This window comes from Rhinolophus sinicus, chromosome 8 (genome assembly GCF_057876585.1).
Source record: "Rhinolophus sinicus isolate RSI-liver-muscle chromosome 8, RSI-T2T, whole genome shotgun sequence".
Taxonomy (NCBI): Eukaryota; Metazoa; Chordata; class Mammalia; order Chiroptera; family Rhinolophidae; genus Rhinolophus; species Rhinolophus sinicus.
The window spans coordinates 12555153-12580689 of record NC_142508.1 but is presented as its reverse complement, the minus strand read 5'-3'; the positions used below and the strand labels follow the sequence as shown (position 1 = coordinate 12580689).

The 25537-nt window shown below is 46.1% G+C and overlaps 1 protein-coding gene across 5 annotated transcripts in view; it reads right to left on the bottom strand.

Moving 5' to 3' along the window:
- LOC109457695 (solute carrier family 23 member 2-like) overlaps positions 1-24088 on the bottom strand; it is a 34098-nt gene extending 10010 nt beyond the window's left edge. The window contains exons 1-7 of one of the 5 annotated variants that reach the window (XM_074315335.2): positions 23788-24088; positions 16586-16732; positions 13842-13999; positions 9922-10081; positions 2023-2204; positions 1562-1682; positions 356-512 (exon numbers count right to left, since the gene is read on the bottom strand). In XM_074315335.2, coding sequence (XP_074171436.2) covers positions 356-512; positions 1562-1682; positions 2023-2204; positions 9922-10081; positions 13842-13999; positions 16586-16732; positions 23788-23829 — 967 coding nt within the window. In that variant the 5' untranslated portion in view covers positions 23830-24088. The remainder of the gene's footprint in view (positions 1-355; positions 513-1561; positions 1683-2022; positions 2205-9921; positions 10082-13841; positions 14000-16585; positions 16733-23787) is intronic. The other 4 variants (XM_074315337.2, XM_019750790.3, XM_074315338.2 and 1 more) reach the window with 4 other exon arrangements.
- Between the last annotated feature and the right edge of the window lie 1449 nt (positions 24089-25537).

Sequence of the window (25537 nt, the reverse complement as noted above, 5' to 3'; positions counted from 1 at the left end):
GGAGGAGATCCAGAGGCCCAGCTAGGAGTGTGGGAGCCCTCAGTCCTTTCGCCACTCCCAGGCGCATAGGCTCTGAGCAATGTAGAGGCAGATGAGGGATGCAGGCCAGAGCGGACGTAGGTCTGGGAGTAGGAGGCTCTGGTCCAGCACCCTCCAAAGGGTGCGTAGGACAACCCAGGGCTCTCCTTCTCTTAGGGCTCCAATATGGACTCCCTAGGGCCTGGCCCTCGTCAGATTCCTTGGAGGAGAAGCCTGCCTCCTGCCCTATCCAACCCTCCGTTCAGTGCCCTGGGCCCCATAGGCAGTCCTGGGAAATATGAGCCCCAGGCCAGAAGGGTCCCCATCTTCTTGTTACCTGGGTAAGGGAAGCGAAACCAAGGGGCCTGGCTCAGGACGTTGCCTTTGGTGTCGGTGCGAGCCAGGTACCCATAGGCTGTGGGGGCCGAGGGGAAGGTATTGGTGACCGTGAACACAAAGCAGAGAAACCAGGAGATGCAGAGCCCGAGCAGCACCTGCCGGAGGGAGGGAGCCGCTCTTCACCACGGGCCTGCCCCCCAGCCCCTGCCAGCCCCTCCCAGAGCGGCTGTGTGGAGGACAGAGTTCAGGAAGCCTCTTTGAAATGAGGAAGAGTTGGTGCACAGAATCTGGTGTGTGGTGGGTAATTAGCACATTAAAGGAACAGAGAAAATAAACTGTGGGGAGACCTTGTGTCAAATAGAGGCAGACTGTCTAGTAAAGCGGGTGTGTATTAAATAGTCTGTCTCCCTCCCCACTGTTTGCTCGTCACATGACCTTGGATCAAATTCTCTGAGTTTCAGTTTCCTCATCTGTACAATGGAATTACGATCACTGCTCTGTAAAGCTGGAAGCAGGACTTCATAAAGCGGTGTCCTCATATATATGATTTTTAATCTCTGGTGACCAAACCCCTCAAAGCTGTATTTTTTACCAATGTCCCCAAGTGACTCGTATGCACTCTGAATTTTAGAACCACTGGCCTCAATGCGATCATTAGGCGGAAATACCTTTTTACAATGGGAAATGTAGCTCACAGTTAAATTAAACCTGAAACCATATTTGTGTGAGTGACAACTACACATACTTGAGTGTGGTGCAAATTCAACAGAGGAGGCTCTGAAAAGGGAGTGACCACCGTCATCATGGGGTACTTGAATTACCCATGAGCCACTGAGAAAGAACCTAAGTATCTTGGCCCTTAGTTTTATATAATTAGCCGTGAACCAGGTTGTCTCCCCCAGTATCTTACTATGAGGATGGCCCAGGGAACATGAGAAGGCTGTCCCACACTGGTGCCCCGAGCAGGGACCAAGGGCAGGGTTGTCTGTTCCTGGGAGAGAAGCATTGAGGAAAGACCTGGAATTATGCCAACAGTTAGGGAGCGTTCCCACAGGCCACAGGTGGATTAAGAAAAGTCAAGGCGGGGAGGCCACTGCAGATGGGGGAACATTTGATTTGGGGGCCACCCAGGAGTGCAAGAGGCTGTCCCTCACTCTCCGGGTGAGCCAACTGAAAATGGTAGCGGGTAGGGAATGCTTCTTACCGGGAAGACCTGAAACAGGTAGAACTTAGAGGTGTGACACTTCTCCTTTCGCCCATAAATGGGCACGGGCACTGCAATGTTTTTCAGGTACTGTGAAAACAGTACGATGAGGAAGATGGTCCTGAAACAGAAACAAACCACACCCAACCTGGTGAGCTGGGGTTCATCCCGAGCGAGGGTCCAGGAAGCTGAGCCACCACACGTCTCTGGGACTGGGGGCAGTGGCCGCCCTGGGAGTGCCCCCATCTAGGCATGTCTGTGAGGTGAGTCCTAATGAAGTAATCAATTGTAGTAATAATACATTAAAGGACCAATTTCACTGCTTTTCAAGGTATCATAATGTTCATCAAAGAATTTGTAAACCACAGAGTTGGCCAGTGTCCAGGACTCTTATTATTCTTACAGGGAAATCTTCCACCAAAGAGAACTTAGACGGCATTCCCTCCCCAGAGAGGACTTACATGGCGGAGATCCCCCAATGGACTCCGGCATCGTTGCCTGCAGAATCGAAGAGAGGCAGGGCCACCAGGGAGATGGTCGGAGCAATGGTCAAGGGGCCAATGAAGCGCATGAGAAAGCCAATGAGGCCTGAGAAGCCCACTAGCATCTGGACACAGGAAGCAACCATGATGACGCCCTGCAGCTGAAGAGGAAGAGTACAGCTCAGACATCTCAAAGCTCCCAGCAGGACTGCGAGCCTCCGCCCAGCCCAGCAACTTCTCTACCTGCTCAGCCCTAGCGGGTACATCCAGAGGCAAAGCTGGGCCCCAGAGGAACTGAAGGAAGGAGAACTCTGATCTCACTCCTCTCTCCAGTTCTCAACTGCCTGTTGGACATTTTCACTTAACGTGAACTGTTTCAGCAGGGAGCCTCAAAAGTATTTCTTGATCATACGGATGATAATAACTCAATATCAGCATCATTCGGTAATGTATCGAACATCCTTTTGCTTTATTATTTTTTTTTTTTCGTTTTCCTACTTTCTATTGCACGGGTTGGCAATTTTTTTTTTTTTTTTTTCTGTAAAGGACCAGATAGTGAATATTTGGGGCTTTGCAGGCCATATGGGCCATGTCGAAACTTTTCCAGACAGTGGGTGAACAAATGAGGCTAGCTGTGTTCCAATAAAACTTCACTTATAGGCACTGAAATTTGAATTTCACACAGCGTTGACATGTCGTGAAAGATTATTCTTCATTTGATTGTTTTCTTCAACCATTTAAAATATAAAACCATTTTTAGCTGCTGAGCTGTACAAAAATAGGCCACAGGCCAGATTTGACTCATGGGTAGATGTTTGCCAACCCCTGATCCGCTGGACTGATTACTGCTTCTTTTTAACTTTACTAGCCTGGATGTTATATGTTCTATTTTATCCCTGGTAACTTTCCTTGCTTTGATGTCTGCTCTTTCTGAAAGCAACATATCAACTCCTGCTTTCTTTTCATTCATGCTAGCATGGTATATTTTTCTCCATCCATTTACTTTCAGTCTATATGTGTCTTTATATTTAAAGTGAGTTTCATGTAGGCAACACATAATTGGGTCTTATTTTTTTGATCCACTCTGACAATCTGTCTTTTAATTAGTACATTTAGACCATTGACATTCAAAGTGGTTATTGGTATAGTTAGGTTAATATTTATCATATTCATTATTGTTTTCTACTTGTGGCCCTTGTTCTTTGTTTCTTGTTTTGTTGTTGTTGTTGTTGTTTTGTTTTGTTTTTGTCTTCCACTCTTTATTCTGCCTTTGGTGGTTTTAACTGAACATTTTATATGATCCCATTTTCTCTCTTTTCTTAGCATTTTCTCTTCTGTTTTTACTCTTTTTTAGTGGTTGCCCTACAGTGTGCAATATACGTTTAAAGCTAAGCCAAGCCCACTTTCAAACAACACTATGCCACTTCATGGTAGTGTTAGTGCCTTCTAAAAACAAAGTAATCCTAATTTCTCCCACCTATTCTGTGTCATTGCTGTCATTCATTTCGCTTAATACATAAGTACACATAAGCACATAAGTAAAAAGTCCTATGATACTGGAACGTAAAGTTAAAATTGATCTAATGTGTTAAAAACTGAACTTGCCATCTCTTCCCATAGTTTTCTTTCCCCCTGCTACCACCATTTCCTTAAAACAGAATCATTGTTCACTTTTACCTCTCCATTACTTTTCATATCCCAGTAAGTGATGACATACCTGCTGGTCCTATATTCACATCGTTTGAATTTGTGGCCAGTATTGAAATATACAGTTGGTCGGCTGACCATCAGTGGTTTCAAGCCTTGAGATGTACGTGGATAAATATTACTGAGATAAACATGGAGAATCTGCCTTAAATTCTAACAGGCTGGCTCAGCGAATAAAACCAATCAACCAATCCGTCAATTAATAAAATGAGAACTTGCTCTTGTTGACAGCACTGATGAGAAACATTGGACCAGCAGAGGGAGCTATAACGCCACAGATAGGACTGGGTTTCCGCTCACTGTTGAACATTTGGAGGCGCTGTGAGGGTGGCGTCTTCGTTAGATGTGGGCCAAAGGAGCCCCTATCCTGGGCCCTGCCCTGTCTTTTGGAACAGAGACTGATGAAACTTTTTTCTGTAAAAAGCCAGATAGTAAATATTTCAGGTTTTGTGGGCCATATGGGGTTTCTGTTACACTTTCTTTTTTAAACAACCTTTTAAAATGTAAAAACCATTCTCCAGACCACAGGCTGGATTTATTCCAAGAGCCATAGTTTGCTGACTCCTGCTTTAGAGGACTCTATATATATGGGGGGTGCCAAAAAGAATGTATACAAGTGGACCCTTTGGTCAAGGTTGCTCAAGCAGTAGTTCGCCGTCATCAGAAGTGTCTGGACGCTGATGGGAACCACTTTGAGCACCTCCTGTGTTGCAGAAGTCAAACATGACTTGTATTCATCTTTTGTTATTGGTATATATTGAGTATTACAATTTTAATACAGTTTCCTTTTCTTAAAATGTGTATATATATTTTTTGGCACTCGTGTATGTGTGTGTGTGTGTGTGTGTGTGTGTGTGTGTGTGTGGAGAGAGATAGAGACAGAGATAGAGACAGAGACAGAGACAGAGACAGAGATAGAGATATATCTCACCAACACAAAAACAGTAAATGTATTAAGGAAAGTATGGGTGTCTCTGTCACTTGGGATCCCGTCTCAATGCAGGGACAGCATGACCCATATCCCTAAACATCCTCTCTTACTCCTAATACTGTTCAAACCCCAAGGAAATTCCTTTCCATCACTCTTGCCCAGTATCCTTAGAACACAAGCCTACTGCTTCTGAATGTGGTGAAGGTTTGTGCCACTGCGGTGCTGGACACGGATACTTCCTTAGAACACAGGAAGGATTTGAGCAGCAGGTAGAAGAGACAGATTCATTTCTCAGCTCTTTCTTCTTGGATGGTATGAAGGCAAGAGGTTCTTACGTAAGGAATTACAGCCCTCAGTAGGTTGGAATGAAAGGGAAATACTGCCCCGGCATCTAGCAGAGCAGGGCGAGGAAACCCTGCTTCTCGTTCTTTGCTTAGTTTTCATTTAGTAGGTTGGTGCAAAAGTAATTGCGGTTTTTACATTTATTTTTAACCTTTTACACGGCAATTACTTTTGCACTAACCTAGATTTACCAAAGCCAAGTAGAGGCTCCCTGGGGAAGAACACAAACAAACACAGGAAAAACACACATGCACAAAATAAAAACAAACAAAGGAACAAAGCCCCACAAACTACATGTGTTCTGTGATTCATTCTATGGATGACACAGTAAAACTAGGCTTCACTGAAAAAGAACATACTGATTTGGAAAAGGTGGGGCAACGCACCGCATGCTGAGATGGACCAATCAACCTGGCAAAACTCCAGGGCCTGTCAGCTTGACAAGTGAAATTCTTAGGAATAGTTTGGCCTGGGATTACGTGGACCTGTTCTTTAAAGATTAAAAAGCTCTGTGGCCTCAGGATCCACCCTGAGATAAGAAGGAAGCACGAGGCCTTGGGGAGATTATTGGAGTACAGGACATCCGGGTGCACTTTTGGACTACCAGAGCATAGCCCTGTGAAAAACGGCTCTGGAAGAAATCCACAAGTGATGGTTCAGACGGATCTACTGTGTCCTTGCAAGCACAGTTTTTCCCGAGGTCTGAGATGTGTCCACGCTGCATGAGAACTGACCCTGTTAGAAGCCAGGTGCTTCCACCCCACCGTGGAGCTGTTGTGAGGACGAGGCCTGAAGCAGCTATTCAACCACTGTCCCTTTGAAAGGCCATTACTAATTAGTGGGCTGCTGGGCACTGTTTGGAATTAGACCACTAATGCATGGCACCCAAAACTCTAAGATCAGAGATTCCAATCATTTATCTTCAGTGATGTCAGCAAGATATTCAAATAAGGAAAGGGCTGATCAACAAACTTTGCTGATTAAAGGGAAATAGTTATATTCAGGAAAATAGAAGGCAGTTACACAGGAAGTTTTCATAGGATGCATAAGCAAGAGACAGTCGCCCCTCTCCTGGGACAGACACTACCTCACAAGAGACTTGGGTTCTATTGTGTGAGTCTTTGAATTTAGAAAGCACTGGTCAGAGTCTCACTAAAGGTACCACTGAGAAAGGCTGAGTCTGGAAGAGTAACATTCTGGAAAAGTAACATTCTAACAGGAGGACCTCGGTGTAAGTGAAGTAAGTCTAAATCCAACCAACGGACCGAGTTATGTGTGACGTGGCTGACTGCACTCATAAATACCCAAAACTATCCCTACATAATTACATGGATTCTTGGGCTGTCGCCCCTGGGCTTGCAGTTTGATCTGGCAAGTGGACCCTAAAAGGCATTACTGAAACGTCACCTTTTGTAATACAGGACTGGACAGTCAAATCTCAGATACTTAAAAAGAGGAGGGAAGTATAACTTTGAGTGTAATCACGAGGGCCCATGAGATGACACCTTGGACCACAAGGCATGCACACGTGGGCTCACAAACAACATCATCCCCATATCTATCTGAAGTCACTTATGTTGCCAGGATGGCCCAGACTGCCAACAACAATGAGCACATGTGCCTTTGGTGGGAGAGGATGAGGGTGTATGACCCCTCATAAAGCTGGCCGGCTACCTACGCTGGACAGAACATGGGAAGTTCTAATACATTTTAAAACTGGTATTGACGGTGTTCTGGTTTGAGATTCTGCAACTAAAGCCCTGGGCCAGACTTCTATATAAAGACTGGCAACCCAGATTGCCCACTAACAGGAGTGTGAACTTATATTATCAAACAGCTCAAGGATCACTTTTCATAGCATGAACAGAAGTGGAACAAGAAACACAATATCAAGTGATCTTTTCATATTTCATGTCACTTCTCAAAAGCAGTGAAATTATTGAAAACTTAGAATAGATGCTTGGAACAACCAAATGCGGGTGACAATGGTGCAAAGGGCTGTCTTTCCAGGGTAGGAGAGTGTAAGATCAAGCTAAACACGAGGGGCACAAAAGTGCCCCTCACCTGTGGAGCTGTTTCTAAATGATAGGTTGAGAAAAGGGGGGGTGGGGTAAAGAAACCCTCTTTCCCAGGACTAGGGATTTGGTTGTGTTCACTAAGATTAGAAAAATAGAAATCAATTTAATTGGGATTATTGGGAAAATCTGGTGTTTTCAGAATGCATCCTACCCAGTGGAAAGGACTCAGTGACAATACACTTATTAGATCATTTGAAAGTACCTTGAAGAAGGCCACACAATGAGGGTTTAACAATGTTACTTTTGCTGCCCATTATCTAAAGAACAGCAGAGAAGGACTCAAAACTCCCTCTTCCCATCGAGCAGGGAAGTGGGCAAAGAAGGGATCCCAGTGGAGAGAAAGAAAGATGGCGGCAGAAAGAACTGGAGCCACCAAACAAATTACCATACCAAACAATGCTACTTTTGCCCTTTATGTTGAAAATAAGTTGAAAATAATAAAATAAATTATTAGCAATAGTTCTAGATAAATCTTCAGTCTGAGATGAGGGATGCTGGCATCAGAGTTGATTCTACTAAACTGAAAGACATAATAAAACTGGACCCGAATATACTGGGCCATATTGAATGGAAAATGAGGAGTGAACATTGTGAATGTAGGGGGCACATCAGAACAGGGTCTGTTGCTTCAACTTTTGCATAAATTAAGATGAGTCATGGACTAATTATGAGTTCATAGGGGAGAAAAAAAAACTAGAGCAGTATTATCCAATATACAGTAATAGTATACATTAAAGTGTTTTGTCGGTTCTATTCCTTCTTGTTGGTCAAACGTGGGCAAAAATGTGAATCTTGTACTGCGTTCCCTCCTCTGACTTTCCTCTTCCTTTATGTTTCACATATAAGGGATGTAACCATTGTCACAGCCATGAAGCTATAAGGACATTGAACATGGATGGGGTGGGTTGCAGGATGGACCCTGTCTGGTCAAGACTTGTTAGCTTGGTTCCAAGGTATCTCTCGGGAACAGACTCTGCTCCAGGTCCCACACCTGAGTTCAGGAGTGTCCTGCGTCCAGTTCTAGTGATCCTGGAGGAGGCGGTGCTGAAGGCGATAAGGGTTATCTTCACGCCTGAACAAACTACCTTGTACTGGAACCAATCATCATGACATATGTGTGTAGTTCGCCCCCCCTCTGGAGGTGGTCCCTGGCCTAGCTCCAGGCCTAGGTGTTTAAGGTCAGCTGGGAGGGAGATGGTTGGACTTCCTAGAGATTTCTAGTGACCTTTACTCTCTCATATAGTACCCCACCCACAAGCGCCCCTGCCCCTCACCTCCCACATCAGATGAGGATGGTGGGGTCTAGAAGCTATCAAGTCGACCCTCCCTGGGTGTGTGGCTCAATTCTCTGCCAAGAATCCTCAATGTGCTGACTTCCTTATCTAGCGTTTAGATAAGCCAACCTAGAACATGACCAAACTTCAGAGTCTGCTTTAAGGACGACATTTTCTTTTTCCTTAATGATACAACTGAATTAAGCAAGGGTCAGGTTTCATAGGCCATATAAGCACAAGGGCACAACTGTCCAAAGGTAACAGATTAAGCAGACAGTACCCACTAACAGAATGGTTAACCGAGACAGGCCTGCACATTGGTTTTCCCATTAATCTGAGCCTACTGTGGATATATGTCAATATGGCACTTGTGCATCTATGAAAAACTTGTAACAGAATGTCTGGAAAACTGTAAGTGCTCGGTAACTACTATCTGCTACTACTATCATCATCAGCATCATCACCATCATCAGCATCACCATCACCATCATCATCAGCATTACCATCATCATCACCATCATCATCATCACCATCACCATCATCATCACCATCATCACCATCGTCATCATCACCACCACCACCATCATCATCATCATCACCATTAGCATCAGCATCACCATCAGCATCACCATCACCATCATCACCATTATCACCATTGTCACCATCACCATCATCATCATCATCATCATCATCACCACTATCACCATCATCAACATCACCATCAGCATCACCATCACCATTATCACCACCATCACCATCATCATCACCACCATCATCATCATAATCATCATCATCACCACCGTCACCATCATCACCATCACCATTAGCATCAGCATCACCATCGGCATCACCATCATCACCATCATCACCATCACCATCATCATCACCATCACCATCATCATCATCACCATCACCATCAGCATCACCATCACCATCACCATCATCACCATCATCACCATCACCATCACCATCATCATCACCATCGTCATATCATCACTGTGATATGTCGCTCTCCTCTTTGCAGCCCCAGCACTTAGCACAACACTTGGCATCTGGCAAGTACTCAAAACGATGTTTGATGACTGAATATACAATGAGAGTACTCACTGCCTCCCCGGACTGTCTAAGGAAGTGCTTCAGCTCTTCTGCCTTGAAATATGTGAGTGTTTCCCAGTAAACTTAATTTCCCTCTCCATCCTTTCCACCCTGGCAGCCCCAATGCTTCTCTTGCTCGTTACCCTGCTTTATTTTCTTCATTGCACTTAAAAACTCCCTGAAATTTCCCTTTTCTACTTAGTCATTGGAATATGTTTGCCTCTCTCTCCCACTCTGCCCTGCACATCCACACACTAGGATTTTAGCTCCATGAAGGCAAGGTCCTTCTCTTTCTTATCTATAGCAGTATCTTAATGCCCAGGATCTTGCCTAGTGGTAAGTTGAACAATGAATGTTGAACAAATGAATCAACACAGCAGCCCCTGTTGAGTACCCCGTCCACTCCAAACACACACACACACCCACCCCACCCCACCTCATTCCCCATTACCTCTCGAATCCTCTTCTGCCATTCCTCAGTGAATTCAGGAGAGCTGATGTTTACTTGGCTGGCATTGAGTGTCCATTCAGGGCACCTCCAGGCGGGAAGGGAGAGCATGGCCAGCGAGGGTGCCACAAAACCAAATGTCCCTCCCTGGAGAATGGGCAGTCTGCAGGTGGGGAAAGGATGCAGTTACCCACACGATCCTTTAGTACTGATGTGTCACTGGCCCCTACTGGAGGCCTTTTAATCCAAGTCCTAGCTCAGTTAGAGGCAACAAATAACACCTGCTGTTTTCAGAATACAGGGAGTTCCTGCCAAGCCCTAACTCAGAGCCATGAACTCTGCCAAACCTTGGACAAGTAGGAGAGGTCAGGAAGGGAAAGAGAAGAACTAACCCCGGTCTTGGCGATGCAAGCCCAGGAGAAGAGAGTCAAGCACTGGGAAACGATTTGGAGACAGCACAGAGCTCAGCAAACATGCTTAGTGGGTGCCACTGTCTACTCCTGTTGCAGTGGATTTTCCCAAACCCCAGGACCAAAGCACAGCTCACACATGTGACATTCTCCCACCAACAAGAGATGCACGGCCTAAGCTCTGGCTTGCCAAATTCCGTGGTGTCTTCAAAAATGAACTGCAGTCCCGGACTTCTACCTTCAGGCTCCTTTTTATCACATGGACAGAACAGGCTTGAGGTCAATTATTGGGGCGTATACTCCACCCAAGCTCTTCTCACTCTTAGTTGGCATCTCACATTGGCCTCCATGAGAACTTGTAGTGCCTACCTGGCTTGTCTTCCCTTCGTCTTTTTTCCTGAGCTCCCTACACCAAGTAGGTAAGGACCTGCTAAATTGTGGGAAAGCCCATCACGCACCTTACCTGTAGGTAACTATCCAAATTAAACCCAGAAAAAGCAGGCACACCAGCCGCCTCTTTGGGATGCATCAACCTCTCTGCCTCCTCTGTGACTGGTCACCAAGTCCCTCTTCTATCTCAATAGCCAACACTGTTCCTGCTCCAGCCAGAACTCCAAGGGTGCATCTGGTGACTTGCCTGTCAACAGGGCAGGAGCAAGGTGACTGCAGAGCCCTGTGGGTGGCCACGGCCTGTCTGGCGCAGAGCTAGGGCAGGGCAGGGCTCGGCATGGAAGTCAGTAGATGGAAAGGACCAAGGCCAGGGGCGACTCTGGCCAAACCACATGCAAGCAAGCATAAGATACCTGAATGCACTTGGTAACAGAAGTATTTGCTCTCCACTTGAAATATTCTCAGGAAAATGGGAAAGAAGATATTTTACCCGGAAGCACTCCAGAAAAAGAAATTACCAGGTAAAAATCACGAATAATTCCAGAGATGGAGCTAAGACCCAGAATTAAGTATAGTCAATATTTGATTTCCTCTAGTGACAGTCTTCCAAACTTAATGTCTTACTTTGAAATGAGTGGTGATATGTGCCCTTTCCGTGAATTTCAGTAGTGAGTGCCTGAATGAGGGAGGATTTTGGGGGGATGCAGCTAAGACCCCTACCTCGTACCCAGGACGCAGCCATCCATGCTGCCCAGGACTACAGCTGCCGGACCCATAGCAGGGACAGTGTTTGTCAGCTCTTATGCCAAGAGCAGCAGCGATGGCTTATCATTCTCTTTGGATTATTTAATGTGGTTTTAATCACTAAGACCTTCTGAAATCTTATTGCAACATCAGCATTATCTATAAAAGTACATTATCAAATACTGGTTAGCAGATAACCAGCAATCAGATGTACTTAGACTTTGATTAACACGCTATCAGTTAGCTTTTGCAATCTATAATGTCTCAGGCACTAGCTTATTAGCATCTGAGAAGGAAGCCCATTTCCGCCGGTGGAACCAGACTCATTTATCCCCCACTCCTCCCCTTAGTCTAATGACATTTGCATAATTCTATTTCCTAATTTTATTTCCCTCTTTCTTTGCATGTGTGATTAGGATGTAAGTTCTTGGAACCCTAACTCCTGATGAGTTTGTATTTCTCGCCGCACTTACGAGAAGACCAAGGCCCATAGGCGCTTTCACTACTGTAAGTAAATATATAAGTAAATATTCCCTTTTTTGGTAGATGATTTTGTATTCATAATTTTATGTCCTTTTTCTTAATGAGGACACCAAAAACTGTACAATCTTCAGACTGAACAAAACCTGGATCTGTCCTTGGACTAGCGGCTAAATCGATGTCAAAGGGGGCAGGGAGATACAGGGGTAACAGATTTGGGTGAGGGAGGTGATTGGAAAAGTTCTGGAAAACCCACAGGGAGGAATTTCCTGGGAAGACGGTAACCCCAAGGAGGCACTGTGTGAGGTTCTCAGGACACAGGTGGGGCAGGGGGTGGCAGTAGAGAATGTGAAAAGAGGATGTGTGGAAATAAGGAAAGGCTCCAAGACACCTTTCCCAGGCATCCTTCACAATTCTGTCCGGGCTAGCTCCAGTACGACAGGACTCCATGTTACTCAGACTGAGTTTAGCAGCCTACATATAAATATAAAGGCCTTGATGGTTTAAAAAGAAAAGGAATTACAGTTACTGTACCATTGATTATCTCAATGAGACTGTAAGGGAACAGGGCACATACCATCATTTGCCTTATCTGACAGGTGCCAAACCACAGGGCTGGCTCAGTGGCTGTCAATTGTCTTGTTTACTCAGAGCAAATCTCGTCTTTCCCGCTTCATTGGGAAACCTTCCTGAGCGGGGGTTGCCATACTTGGTGCCCTTTCCAGTCCAGGGCTGGGCATTTGACTCATATTGTGCAGCTCGGAGCTCTACCCTGGAACTTTGAAATGTGACCTGAGCAGTACCTGCTTCATTTAGGGGAATAAGTGTGAAGGCTGCCAGCAGGCCTGTGTACACTCAGTGCAGGAAGCCTGTCTGTGACAATGACGCACAGGCGCTGGCAGAGTAGTGAAGGGACAGGCTTGCCCTCAGAATAGGGAAGGGAGGCCCTGCACTTAGCCCGGTGCCCTAGAGACCCCTCTCTGGCTTCCTCGGGGGGAGGCATCTGCTGGGCCGAGGGGATATGCCCACCTCAATTGATGTGCGTCTCCCCTTTGAGGCTCAAGAATCCTCTGCCCAAAAGGCTCTGCGCCTCTTCCATCACCTGCCTGGGCCTCTCCCCCCAGGTCTGTTCCACTGAAGGCAGCCCATGATGCAGGTGGGCACTCTCCCAGGCCAGAAGGATGGCCAAGGGGCAGCTGTTTGGGGAACCGAGTGTGTGGATGGGACACGGCTGTGCAGGTTGGAGTGGCCACATTCACACCTGCGAGACCGTTTGTGATCCAGAGAAAAGCTTGAGGTGGGAAGGGAAGGGAGAGGGCCGCAGGCTGGGGGCTGGCCCTGGGCTGGCTGCCAGGTTCCAAAGCAGAATTGTTAGGAGTCAGAGAATGCTAAACTCAAACTTGGCTTTCCAAGTAGGATGACTAGCCCATCTCTTAGTTAAGCATTTGTCAACTTGGCTTGTAACGCTCCAGTATGCAGACACATGGAGTGTGTGGGTCTCCGTTTGTCCTCTCGCCCTGGGTCTCGCAAATATCAGGGGTGAGACGGAGCAGAGACAAGAGATGGAGAGAAAGTTCCAGTGGCATTTGAGTCCCTGCTTCAACACGTCCCTGATGCATGATGCACCCTGCCTGTCTCTTGGCTGGATCTCACAAGTGAATGAAGAACACATTTTTGCCTAAGCTGACTTGGATTTGTGTTACCTTAGTCAAGAATCCTAGCTAAGATAGACAGAAAGGTCTGGAGTGGGTACTTGAATGTAGGCTCCGACTCTTGTTCTATTCTTCCTCTTTCAGGCCATCCCAGCTTCGTAACCACCTTTCCAGCTACCAGCCAAGCAAACCTGGCTGATACCCTGACAGGTAAAACTCAGAATCCATGGGGAGAAGTTTTACCGACCTGACTCCAAAAAACACTTGCAGGAGAGTGCAGATGCCCGAGACGAAGAAAATGGTGCTGATGAGGTAGCTCTGGGTCAGAGGGTCGTGCTGCAGACACAGGTCCTTGGCCAGGATGAGTGGCACCGCCACGAGCCCCCCCAGGGCCGTGAGGAAATGCTGTGGGCAGAGCAGAGAGCGTCGACATGTGTGCAGATTCTGTGGCTGCCTCCTCCACCCTCCTTCCCACTCTCGCTGGCAGAGGCAGGAGCTCCACCTCTAGTCTCAGAGGAACCTGGATATGAGTGACAGACACAGATCCAGTGGGAGCTAGGAAGGCCTGGCAGCAAGAAGCCGGAACCCAGCCAGAGGGTCTGGGGTTCAAGGGCAGGGACTTGGTGCCGGGAATTGATATGCTGGGTAAGAAACCAAGACAGAGGCACAGCACCAAAGGACATAAGGAACCAAGGAGGTGGCTTTAAGAATAAGAACAGGCGAGAGGCTCATTATTAAAACAAGACACAAGGTGAGGGCAAGACCATCTACCAGGAAGTCCAGGGGACCTTTTCCAGGGTAGATCATATGTTGAGTCACAAACCAGCCTCAGCAAATTTAAGAAGGCTGAAATCATACCAAGTGTCTTTTTCTGACCACAATGGCATAATACGAGCAATTAATAACAGGAGGAAAACTGGAAAATTCACAACTTTGTGGAAACTATGCAACATACTCCTGAACAACCAGTGGGTCAAAGAAGAAATAAAAAAAATATCTTGGGACAAATGAAAATGGAAATAACAGCATACCAAAACTCATGAGATGCAGCAAAAGCAGATCTAAGAGGGAATTTTATAGCAATATATGCCTACATTAAAAAGAAGAAAGATCTCAAATAAACAACCTAATTTTATACCTCAAGGATCTAGAAAAAGAAGAACAAACCACGCCCAAAATTAGCAGAAGGAAGGAAATAACAAAGATTGAAGAAAAATAAATGAAAGAGACCAGGAAAACAATAGAACAGATCAACAAAACTAAGAGCTGGATTTTTGAAACGATAAGCAAACCCTTAGCTACACTAAGAAAAAAAGAGAGGACTCAAACAAATAAAATCAGAAATGAAAGAGGAGCCATTACAACTGATACGTAGAACAGAAATACAAAGTACCGTAAGACCAATAACAAGTGAGGAGATTGAAACTGTAATCAAAAACCTGCCAACAAAGAAAAGCCCAGCACCAGATGGCTTCACTGGTAAATTCTACCAAACATTTAAAGAATTAAGACCAATCTTTCTCAAACTCTTCCAAAAATTTGAAACGGAGGGAAGACTCCCAAACTCATTTGGCATAACCCTGATACCAAAACCAGATAAGAACACTATAAGAAAACTATAGGCCAATATCCCTGATGAACATAGATACAAAAACTCTCAACAAAATCTTAGCAAACTGAATTCAACAGCACATTAAACAGATTGTACACCATGATCAAGTGGGATTTATTCCTGGGATACAAGGATGGTTCAGCATACACAAGTCAATAATTATGACATATCACATTAATAGAATGAAAGATAAAAATCAAATGATCATGTCAATAGATGAAGAAAAGGCATTTTACAAAATTCAGCATCTTCTCATGATAAAATAGCTAAGTTATCCATTTTATTGGCTCACGATAATATATTTAAACTAGTATGACATTTGCTCTCCTCACTTAATAGAAAAGCACAAAGAAGCAAACAAAAAAAGTGCATCTCATCCCTGATGTCCCAAATGGCGCAGTTTGTAAAATTAAAAGAGACACATCTATAAAATTAGAAAATTCATGCTATAAAAAGTCACAAAATAAGAAGTGAAATTTGAAAGCTACCCTCCTTTTCCTAGTTCCCTTTCCCAACATTAAATACCCTTGTTAGTTTTTGTGAATCCTTCAAAACACACAAAGTTGCTGCATATACTTAGGTCTATCGTTCAGTCTCTTTGTTTGTTTTTGACACAAAAAAAGATCACACTATACACAGCTATTTACTTTGCTTTTTTCACTTAATATATGCGTATCTTGGAGAACATTCCCTAACTGCAGGGTAAATATGTATTTCTCTTTTTAACAGCTGCATAAAAAGTCATTTGTTAGGTTGTGTCACAATTTAGCGGGTTCCCTAGGATGGCTATTTTGGCTGTTTCTAGGATTTTATTTGTTTGTTTGTTTGTTGTGTGATTTTGATTTTACTATGACCAATATCACAAGAACATCTTTGCATTGAACAAGTCTTGCCAGCATATCCTCAGAGAAATTCTTAAGCATTGGGGACTGGGATAAAGGGTATATGTGTTTGACATGTTGATAAAAATCACCAAATTGTCACCCAGAAAGGTTGCACCAAATAACACGCCAACAAAAGTGTTTGACAGTGCCTATTTCCCCAAATTTCCCAAGCATCGGTTAGCAAAATTTTTGCTGACCATCAAATACATTAAAACTGGTATCTTAAAAAAAAGAAGAAGAAGAAGGCCCCATCTGTGTTCTCATTGCGCCCGATCAGCCCAGCAAGAGAGAGAATCCTCCCTAATTCCTTCCGCCACCCCCAAACTCCTGGACAGAAAGAGGGACCAGAGGAGCCTGGAGTTTCCCTGGAGGCCAACCAAATGGAAGACAAGAATATCCACAACTCCAGATCTTGACGAATTTGACCAGGGTGTGTGTTGATGTGGCTTTTGAGGCAGAGCCTCTTTGGCCCCACTGCTTGCTGGGTGGCATTACCTGGATCCCTAAGAAGATGCAGAGATACCATGGTGGGGTATCCAGGATGGCATAGGCCAGCTGGCTGCTTCGGGGACTCCTGGGCTGGCTGTTCTTCTTGCCTTGGCCATCATCGTCGGCGCTGAGCGTGCCATCATCACCCCTCTGCTGCGAACAAGAGAAGGACACATCGGGGCATTTCAAGAGGAATCAAGTGGACTTCCTGATTTCAACCATATAGATGGATGTCTTCCAGAGGCTAGAGGCAATGGGACAGGGCTAACTATTGGTCGGTGCGGGATTTCTAGATCCAGACTCAAAAGACCAATGCTTTTCTATATTATACCTCTGCAGCAGGGCCTCCCTCTGAAATCTGGGGCCATGCAAAGGCAGTGGATGCCTTGCCCAAAGCCCTGGCAGCGAAGCATCTTTGTGCAGGAGGGAAGGTGGGCCAACTCCAAGGTCAGAAAATGGACAGTCAGGTAAATGGGGATCCTGGTCCCAGAATGTGGTAGCTCCCGCCGCCACCAGGCCCTGTCCTGACATCTGCCAAAGCCCTATCCCAGCATGTTTATGATAATGGCCTGTTTCCTTATCCATCCCATGTTTTCTGCTGGGCTGTGAGGTCCTAAAATGCATTGATTGTGCCTTACTCTTGTTTGTTGCCTCAGCTTCTAGAGCATTCCTTGTGCTCAGTGGTGACTGAATGAATGGACGTTACATACCAATATGAGAGTACTGCCTACAGACTGCTCTGCAGCCAACTTACATTCCTGCCAGTGTCACCAAACTTAACTTTGAATTATAAACTCCCTTCCACAACCTGTCCTGGCTGTATAACTTACCAACCTAGGGCAAATTACTAATATTTCTAAGCTTCAACTTTCTGGTTTATATAACAGAAATGTCAGTTACACCTACTTCATAGATAGCTGAAAAAATTAAATTGGAGTGTGAAGAAATGGAGAGAGGTTGATCCAAGGATAAAAACAAATATTAAAAGACGAATAAGTTCTTTTAATATTTGTTTTTATCCTTGGATAAAAACTCTACTGGGGATCTAATGTACATCAGACTGATATAGTTAATAATACTATGTTGTATACTTGAAAGTTGCTAAGAAAGTGGATCTTAAATGTTCTCACCACAAAAAATGGTTATTATATGACGTGGTGGAGGTGTTAGCTATCACTAAGGTGGTAATCATTTTGCAACATATAATGTATCAAACTAACACATTGTGCACCTTAAATTTATACAATGTTGTACATCAATTATATTTCAATAAAGCAGGAAAAAAATTGGAGCATGAAGCACATCGTCCTATACTTGGCACAGTGTATTACCCAATAAATATTAGCTTTTATAATTACAGTGAGCTTCCAGTCTCATTTTTCAAAGGCTTTAAACTTATGCTTAGGGCTGACATTTGCGCATCTGGCTGTGGATGAGATGGTGTGGCCAAAAGGTGGCAAAGCCACCAGCACATAAACAAAGCAACTCTAGGTGATGTGCCCCAGTAGAGTCCTGGTCCCTGGTCAGAGCACAGAGGGCAGGGTCTGCACAGGGGCCCAGCCAAGGCTGCCCTGAGGGTGTGGGCTTGTCACAGAGAAAGTTCCAGAAGGGAACTCCAACACCTACCTCCATACCAAAGCACCCTTCAGCACAGCATCGAAGAACAAATTCTAAGCCAGGGCTGCATTCTGACTCTCATGGGCGCTAAACACTTCTACTCTATGCGTGCCTTCTTCCATTAAAAATAAAAAATGGACTGTTATATTTTGTGACTGTACTGGTAGGAAGACAAATATATTATTATATACAAAAAAAAATTTTTGGGGGGATCTAAAAGTTCACTTTTTTGTTCTGATTTTAAAAGAAATGAAAACATTTTCGTGGGTCCCTACAATGCTGGGCCTCGGGTGCTGTGGTGGCTTTACCTAAGGGACCAGTGGCCCCCTCTCTGGAGTAGGAGAAGATGAGACGGGGGAGGCGAGGGCCACCATTTGTTTCAAAGTGGAGAGAAGCATGAAAGCCACCAGAGTGGGGCATCCCAGGGTCGGTACCCCCTTTCATAAGAGAGCTGCACTTTTGCTTTAATAAAAATCTTTGCTCCCCTACCTCTCAAAAGAAAGAGAGAAAGAAGGAAAAAGAGAGAGGGAGGGAAAGAGGGAAAGAAGGAAGGAAGGAAAGAAGGAAGGAAGGAAGGAAAGAAAGAAAGCCCCCAGATCAAGAGCTGGGTGGTTGTCCCGTACCACCTCAAGGACACCACTGGTTGCTAGGGAACGTTATGTGCTAAGCCAGGGGTTCTCTACCTCAGCACCACCGACATCTGGGGCAGGATAATTCTTTGTTGTGCTGTGAGTGCAGGGGGAGCAGGGCCTGACCTGGGCACTGTAGGAAATATCCTGAATAAAGCAGCATCTTGGACTCCTACCCTCTAAATGCCAGTAGCAGCCTTTCCCTTCAGCTGTGATCACCAAAAATGACTCTGGACATTGCCAGTGGTTCCCAAGGGTTCAAACTGTCCCCAGTTCAGAGCCACTTTGCTAAGAACATTAACCAGTTCCAGACCGGGAAGCCCTAACTAGGGACAGCGCTGCATGCCGTGGGCAGGACCACTGTCATCTCCTGCGTGAAGACAGAGGAAGGCCGGCCCCTTCCTCCGTACAGCTAGAGCACTGGCCAACGCTCGTCCTAATTCCTTCCCAGGATGTGCCTATGGGGCCCCTTCTCCACTGGCCATAGAGAAGGTGTGTATGCGTGGGGGGGAAGCCCAGGGCTATGGTCAGGCTCGCTGATAGTGGATGGACTGATCTGGCCACGGCACAGCTCTGTAGGCAGCTGTGTTCCTGGGGTTCCAAACAGTGTTTGCTCCTTAATCGTCGAACACTGAGGTCCTCAAACATAGATCGAAGAGTCTTGCTTCTCCTCTTCTCCTAGTCTATTTAGCAATGCATCCCTCACCTACTCCAGGAAGCCTTCCCTGACTTCACTCCACCCCGGCCTCAGACTACACGCAGCCGCCCCTCCTCAGAGGGTCCTAGGAAACCATGGGCACGTTACCATGGCCCCAAACATGCCTGACTGCCATCACGTTCTCTCATCCAAAAGCCCACAACGTCTCTGTCTCCACCTCTAGCACATAGCTAGCCCTCATGTAACTATCTGGTTTGCTGATGCAGCAAATGCACAAATGTAAGAATTCATGACTATTGAGATTTTTTTCTCATTTTAAAAAAATAAATAAATCCCGAACTCGCTGGTTAGACCTCTTTGGAAACATTATGTTTATCCCCTTTATACTTCTGAAAAGAAGGGCGAACTGATGCTGCTTGCTACTTGGGTTGTACATGAAAGAAGTTTGTGCCTTTCGAGGTCAAGACTGAGCCAAAGACAGACTGGAGGTGGGTTGGAGGCATTTTCAGGAGGTTTTCGTGCGGATAGGGAAGCATCAGTGGGGACAACGAAGGAAAGACAGACTGAGGAAAAGAGGAGAGGGAGATGGAAAGAGAGATTGAGTGACTGATTGGGTTGATTGGTTGATTCTGGGTTGACTCCATAGAACAGCAGAGCGTCCAGTTTGAAGATGTGAGACATGGTCTGTCAATCCCCTGCTGGGCGGCCGTAGGCGCACCACCTCCCCTCCCCTAACCTCGGTCTCCCCACTGAATCTGGGGAGGCGTAAGGACACCAGAAGACTCAGTGTGTATGTGGCCTCCCGGATGTGGCCCCGTGAGTGAGGTCACAGGGCTGTGGCCAGGACAGCTGTGTGTGTTCTGTAAGCTAGCTCACCTCACGCCCTCTCCAAGGACCTCTTGGAATTCTCAAGAAGGTGACGAAGAAGGAAACACTTACTGGGGAGAACTGTTGGTTTGGGGCCTTCTGACCTTTTTTCCTCTTAGGAGCCAATCACTCCAAGACTATTCCCAGCGTGAAGACCTCTGAACATTCTATGTTCTGTCTGGGTATCAGCTTGGAACATCGGAAGGTTATGAAAACCACATCTGCATCTGCTTCTAAACAATGTCTGGGAGCCTGACCTCGCATGAGGTCCCAAACCAAACACATTTTTAGAACTTGGAGTTGGGAAAAACTTGTCTTCCTCGAGAAAAGCAGGTTCTTCCCTTCAGATAAAAGTGGGCGACTTCTCTGACGCCTGTCAGCCATGGCTGATACAAAGCACTAAGCATGATCAAAATATGACTTTTGTGGTAACCACTTCCCATCACTTATGCAAAGCGATGGAGGAAGGAAAAAAGAACAATAAGCAGATACACAGTGTACTATTCCTGTGTATCAGAGATGACACATTAATATACTAAAGACATACACAAAAACAAGTGACATCCCAGAGATATTTAGAGCAGGGCTTCTCAGATGGAAGTGGAAGACACCCCATCTCAATGGGGAGCACGTTTTCCCCTGGAGAATCCCTCCCGTACAAGGCTGTGCATGTGACTCATACAGCAGCAGAACAAAGCTTGTGAGCCCTTTTGGGGGGGAAGAATGAATTCTTAACGAAGGATGCCCCACCAGTGAGTGCCGTTATGAGACGAGGGCCACACCTCTTCTGGTTGGAGGTGAGTTGATCAGCTCAGCAGATGGGCTGTAATTGCACCATACGACTTATCACAAGAGGCAATTCTACTGAGCCTTGACCTTGTATAGCACTTTACAGTTTACAGAGAGCTTTGAATGCATCCTCTCACTGGATTCTCATCACCATCATATCACCCCCAATTTACAGGTGAGGAGACTGAGGCTCAGTGAGGCTTGTCTAAGGTCCCGTTGTAAATGGGAGAATGGCACCCTCCTCTTTTGGTGTCAAGAGCAGTTGCCTGCAAGTGTGTCCCTGCAGGGACAGCCATCCAGCTCAGTGGAGCAGATAAGCAGAAGAGGAGGAGACTAGTAAGCAGAGAGAACAGCAATGGGAAGGGGGATTTCTGGGGTGGCGGGGAGAAGACAGTTCCCTTCCCCTCTAACTCCACCCATTCCCACACAGCCTTCCATTCCCCCACCCAACTCTCTAGATACATTTCCTAACGTTCCCACTCACCTGGCTGTAGCCAATGGGATTTTCCACGTCTCTCCAAATGTGGCCTCAGTTAACCTGCCTCAGTGCCTTTGCTCACCCTGTGCTCCCCACTCAGTCCCCTTGCTTCCCCTACCCACTCCCTCCTTCCAAGAGCTCAATGGCTCCCCCGCCACATCTCTCCGGAACCCTCCACCCCCGTAGAATTTTTCTCCCTCGCACATTTTGTCACTGTTTTGAAATTGACCACTTCCTCCCTTGTATGAGAAATATGTTTGTGTGTTCCCCTCCCCCCTAGCTTGGCCATGAGCTTCCAGGGTGGGGAAGCTGGCTTCCCTGTGTCTATATCCCTAGAAGTTTCTAGCAGAGCAACACGTACATGAGAACCAAAAACATCCCCCAACACTGACTTCTTCCTCTAGGTGCTGAAACTGAAGCTTTGAGGAAAACAAAGAGAAGACAGGCCACTGAAAAGGAGATAGATACAGATGGCCAGGTCCCTCCACTCCCCAACTGGCCTCAGGTAAAGCCAAAAATGTGGAAAACATCACAGCCTTCAGAAAACATAGTCATCGACTTATTTCCCAAGAATTTCCTTGTTTTTTTGGTGGGGGGAGGGCCGTGCTTCCATGAGGTAGTGGAAGAAAGAATTCTGAGAAGAGGAGAGGTGTGTGTGGTGCCCCCCATGATTTTCCAGAAGAGACGGCCCCTTTACCAGAGGCTGACCAGCAGTGGGTAGGGTCTGGCAGCCTGGCTCCAGGGGACAGTTCTGAAAGCCCAGCCCAGATTCATGGGTGCCACTTGTTCCATAGACACCTTGACTGGGCATCATGAGGGCTGCAGCCCCAGCTGGGTGCAGGGGCATTCTTTCCGCCTGGGGTGGGTGAGAAGACAGGGAAGATTGTAATGGTGGCACTCAGTCTTCTATTTTGAGATTGGGACCTCTGGTATAATTCAATTTAACAAGTGTAATTTAGCTTGGGACTTTTAGAAAAAGTTTTTTTCTCTTTTCTTTGCCTTCCTTCCCTCCCGCCAAACCTTAACAACTCTGCTCACTCTACATTTGCTATTCATACCAGTTTCAATGGTTCTATTTGCTTTGGCCATGCAGGCCCTGTGACGAGAGAGGATGAGATCCACTCCTGGCTCCAACTTAAATCTATGTAACATATGCAAAGGTTGCAATAACCAGTTTAACCGCACCTTCCCCCACCCCAACAGACAAAGCCAAACTCAACAGAAAATTCCACTATAAGCCGAAGCAATTTATAATATGGAGCAGATAAGCACAGGAGGAGGAGACTAGTTTGGAATATAAATAGACTAGGTTAGAAATATAAAACTTCAGCTGAAACAAAGACTTAAGGCAGGAGTCTCCAGCAGGCTCTACCCAGCCAACCCTCCTCTTACTTTAATACATCTTCCTTCTGTATTTCTACCTGCCTCGTGAATTCTTTCACAACCTGCGAGTGAGCAGCCACAACAGTGGTCAGTGGCAAGAGCAGAGGACCTCCACCCCGTCCACTGTTATTCTCAGGTGGCCAAAATAGGTTGGAGAGGTGGTGGGGTCAGGGCTTAAGGCCTCCAGATGGTTTACCATGAATTTACTGCTCTGGATCTCAGGTTCCCCATCTGTAAAATGGGAACACAAGTGCCTTTATCGGTTTAGGAAGAAAAAAATAACGTACACAAAGTGTGGAACATTTTGGTTGTGCAGTAAATATCAGTACTCTCTCTCTCTCTCTCTCTCTCTCTCTCTCTCTCTCTCTCTCTCTCTCCCTCTCTCTCTTTCCCTTTGCTTTGCTTTGCTTCAGAAAGGGCTTCTGATCAAAGAAATGGTAATGCTGAGACACATGGAAACATGGAAAATAAACATTTAGATTCAAGAGAGACCAACCTGTGAATAAAGGTAAAGCACAATTTCCACCTCTTCCTCCTTTCTTTGTAACTCATTCACAGAGTTAGCACTCAGGGAGGACTCTCTGCCCCTGGTGATGGTGAGATCAGAGCACAGCTGCCACCCCTGTGTAATAATCTAAAATCTTATCTAGAATGTAGCCACCATCCCTAGTACCAGTAACGAATCAGAACATTAGGACTCCATGCTGGACCCCCCTCCAGGACCCTTTCTTCCTTTCTGCTTGCCCCCTCCCCCTTATCTTTCCCTCTCTCTCCAACCAACACTCACCGAGGGGTCAGGGTGCTCACAGCTAGTGATGGCAGAGTTCATGGCAACTTGGGGTCTTCTCCTTTGGATACAAAAGGAGTGAAGCCACTCGGGTAAAGGAAGATTAGCTTCTCAACATCTGCTAAAACAATAAGAGAAACAGAAAGACAGGGATTCTGAGCTGGCTCTGGGGAGGGTGGGGCCTCCAAGCTCCACCTACTGATCTCCAACAGACTGCCCCTCCAGCCCTCTCCCTCTCTGGTCACTGCAGGGAACCAAGGTGCATTCAGGTACAGCGACTGTTTCATAATTTGGCAAGTTTGCAGAGAAGTTAATGATCCCCCATGGCTCCAAGGTAACAAACAAATCAGGGTGCAGCCTACGGGGTGTGGCATAAGAACATTTTCTGGACGCCAGCTTGCATCAGGCAGGAGATGTGGATGGTGAGGGCGAGGTTCTGGGCTGAACTTAGAGGCTTTTCACTTCTCTAAAGCTGATTCCTAGTGACTGGTTGAGCCAGATTGATAGCACTGCAAAAATCGCCCTGTCAGCCCGGCCTCTGACATGCACTAATGAAGTCATTAATGAGGAAAAGTGTATTACTGCTACCTGGGAGCAGCCGCTAAAGCTCATGGGTATGGCAAAGGCCTCAGGTGAGAGCTTGAGAAAAAAATGTTTTTAATTCTTGGTTGATTGTCTCTCTAACACCCAGAAATGTCTAATAACCGACCTTTTAGAAAGAGAAATCCAGGAACATGTTTTCTTGCTCTTATTCCAGACAGGGCACTTGAAAGGCTCTATTAAAAAACTCTTGATAAACCCCACTCCATGAAATTCAAAGCAAGCCAAGTACCAGCTATTCATAATGGTGGAATGTTCTGGAATGGGTGGCACTGGGTCTCAAGGTTTTGGGAAACACATGGTGGGGTGCACATAGATGTCAGTGGAAGTTGGTCAAAGAGGAAGGCCTGAAACACACAACAATGATATATCTGATGAGGGAAGGGACTGACCTGACTTTGGCTATGACAGAAAAGCCAAGGTCAAAAGACAGTTGAAGGTCACCAAGTAGCTGACCTTTCCTGAACACTTAACCATGCACATTGTGCTACACTTTTTTTATATTATCTTACTTAATGTTCACAACAAACTGGCACTCACATCCTTATTCTACAGATTAAGAAGTTCGGGTGTTGATGAGTTAAGCTGTTTCCCCAACCTTCATCGTCAATGCAGGAGCTGAGATTCAAACCCAGGCAGTCTTGTTCCACAGTCCACAGGGGTCAAGAACATGCCCAATGGAGACATGCAAGGCTCCAGGGGAGATGGCCCAGAGAGTGTGGCTTCCTCACGCTACCCCCGAAAGGAAATATGGATGCTCTAGAAATGGCACCCAGGGGCCCCAAGTTCACCTAAGAAGTGAAAGTGAGACTGCTTAGCTTCGGGAGGGCATGGACTCCTGGGTTGCCCTGAACACACTAAGTGTGCAGTTCTCTGGGCTGGGCAAGGTATGAGGGGAGGACAGAACGGGAGCTGGGTTGACATGGCTCTCTGCAGTGAGCCGCACAAGCCTTGTTACTACAGGAAGGCCTGGCTGGTGTGGGTCAGAGCGGGGAGCCGCCTCCACTGCCCACACAGCTCCCCACCCTCACAGACCTGGGGGGATGGGCCAAGTTGGGTTCACGTTGGACATTTCTTTTCCCTGCCTCCTTTTGGGGTAACATGAACGAAGGGGACATCTCAAAGATTATTTCCTTCCCACAATGAAGGT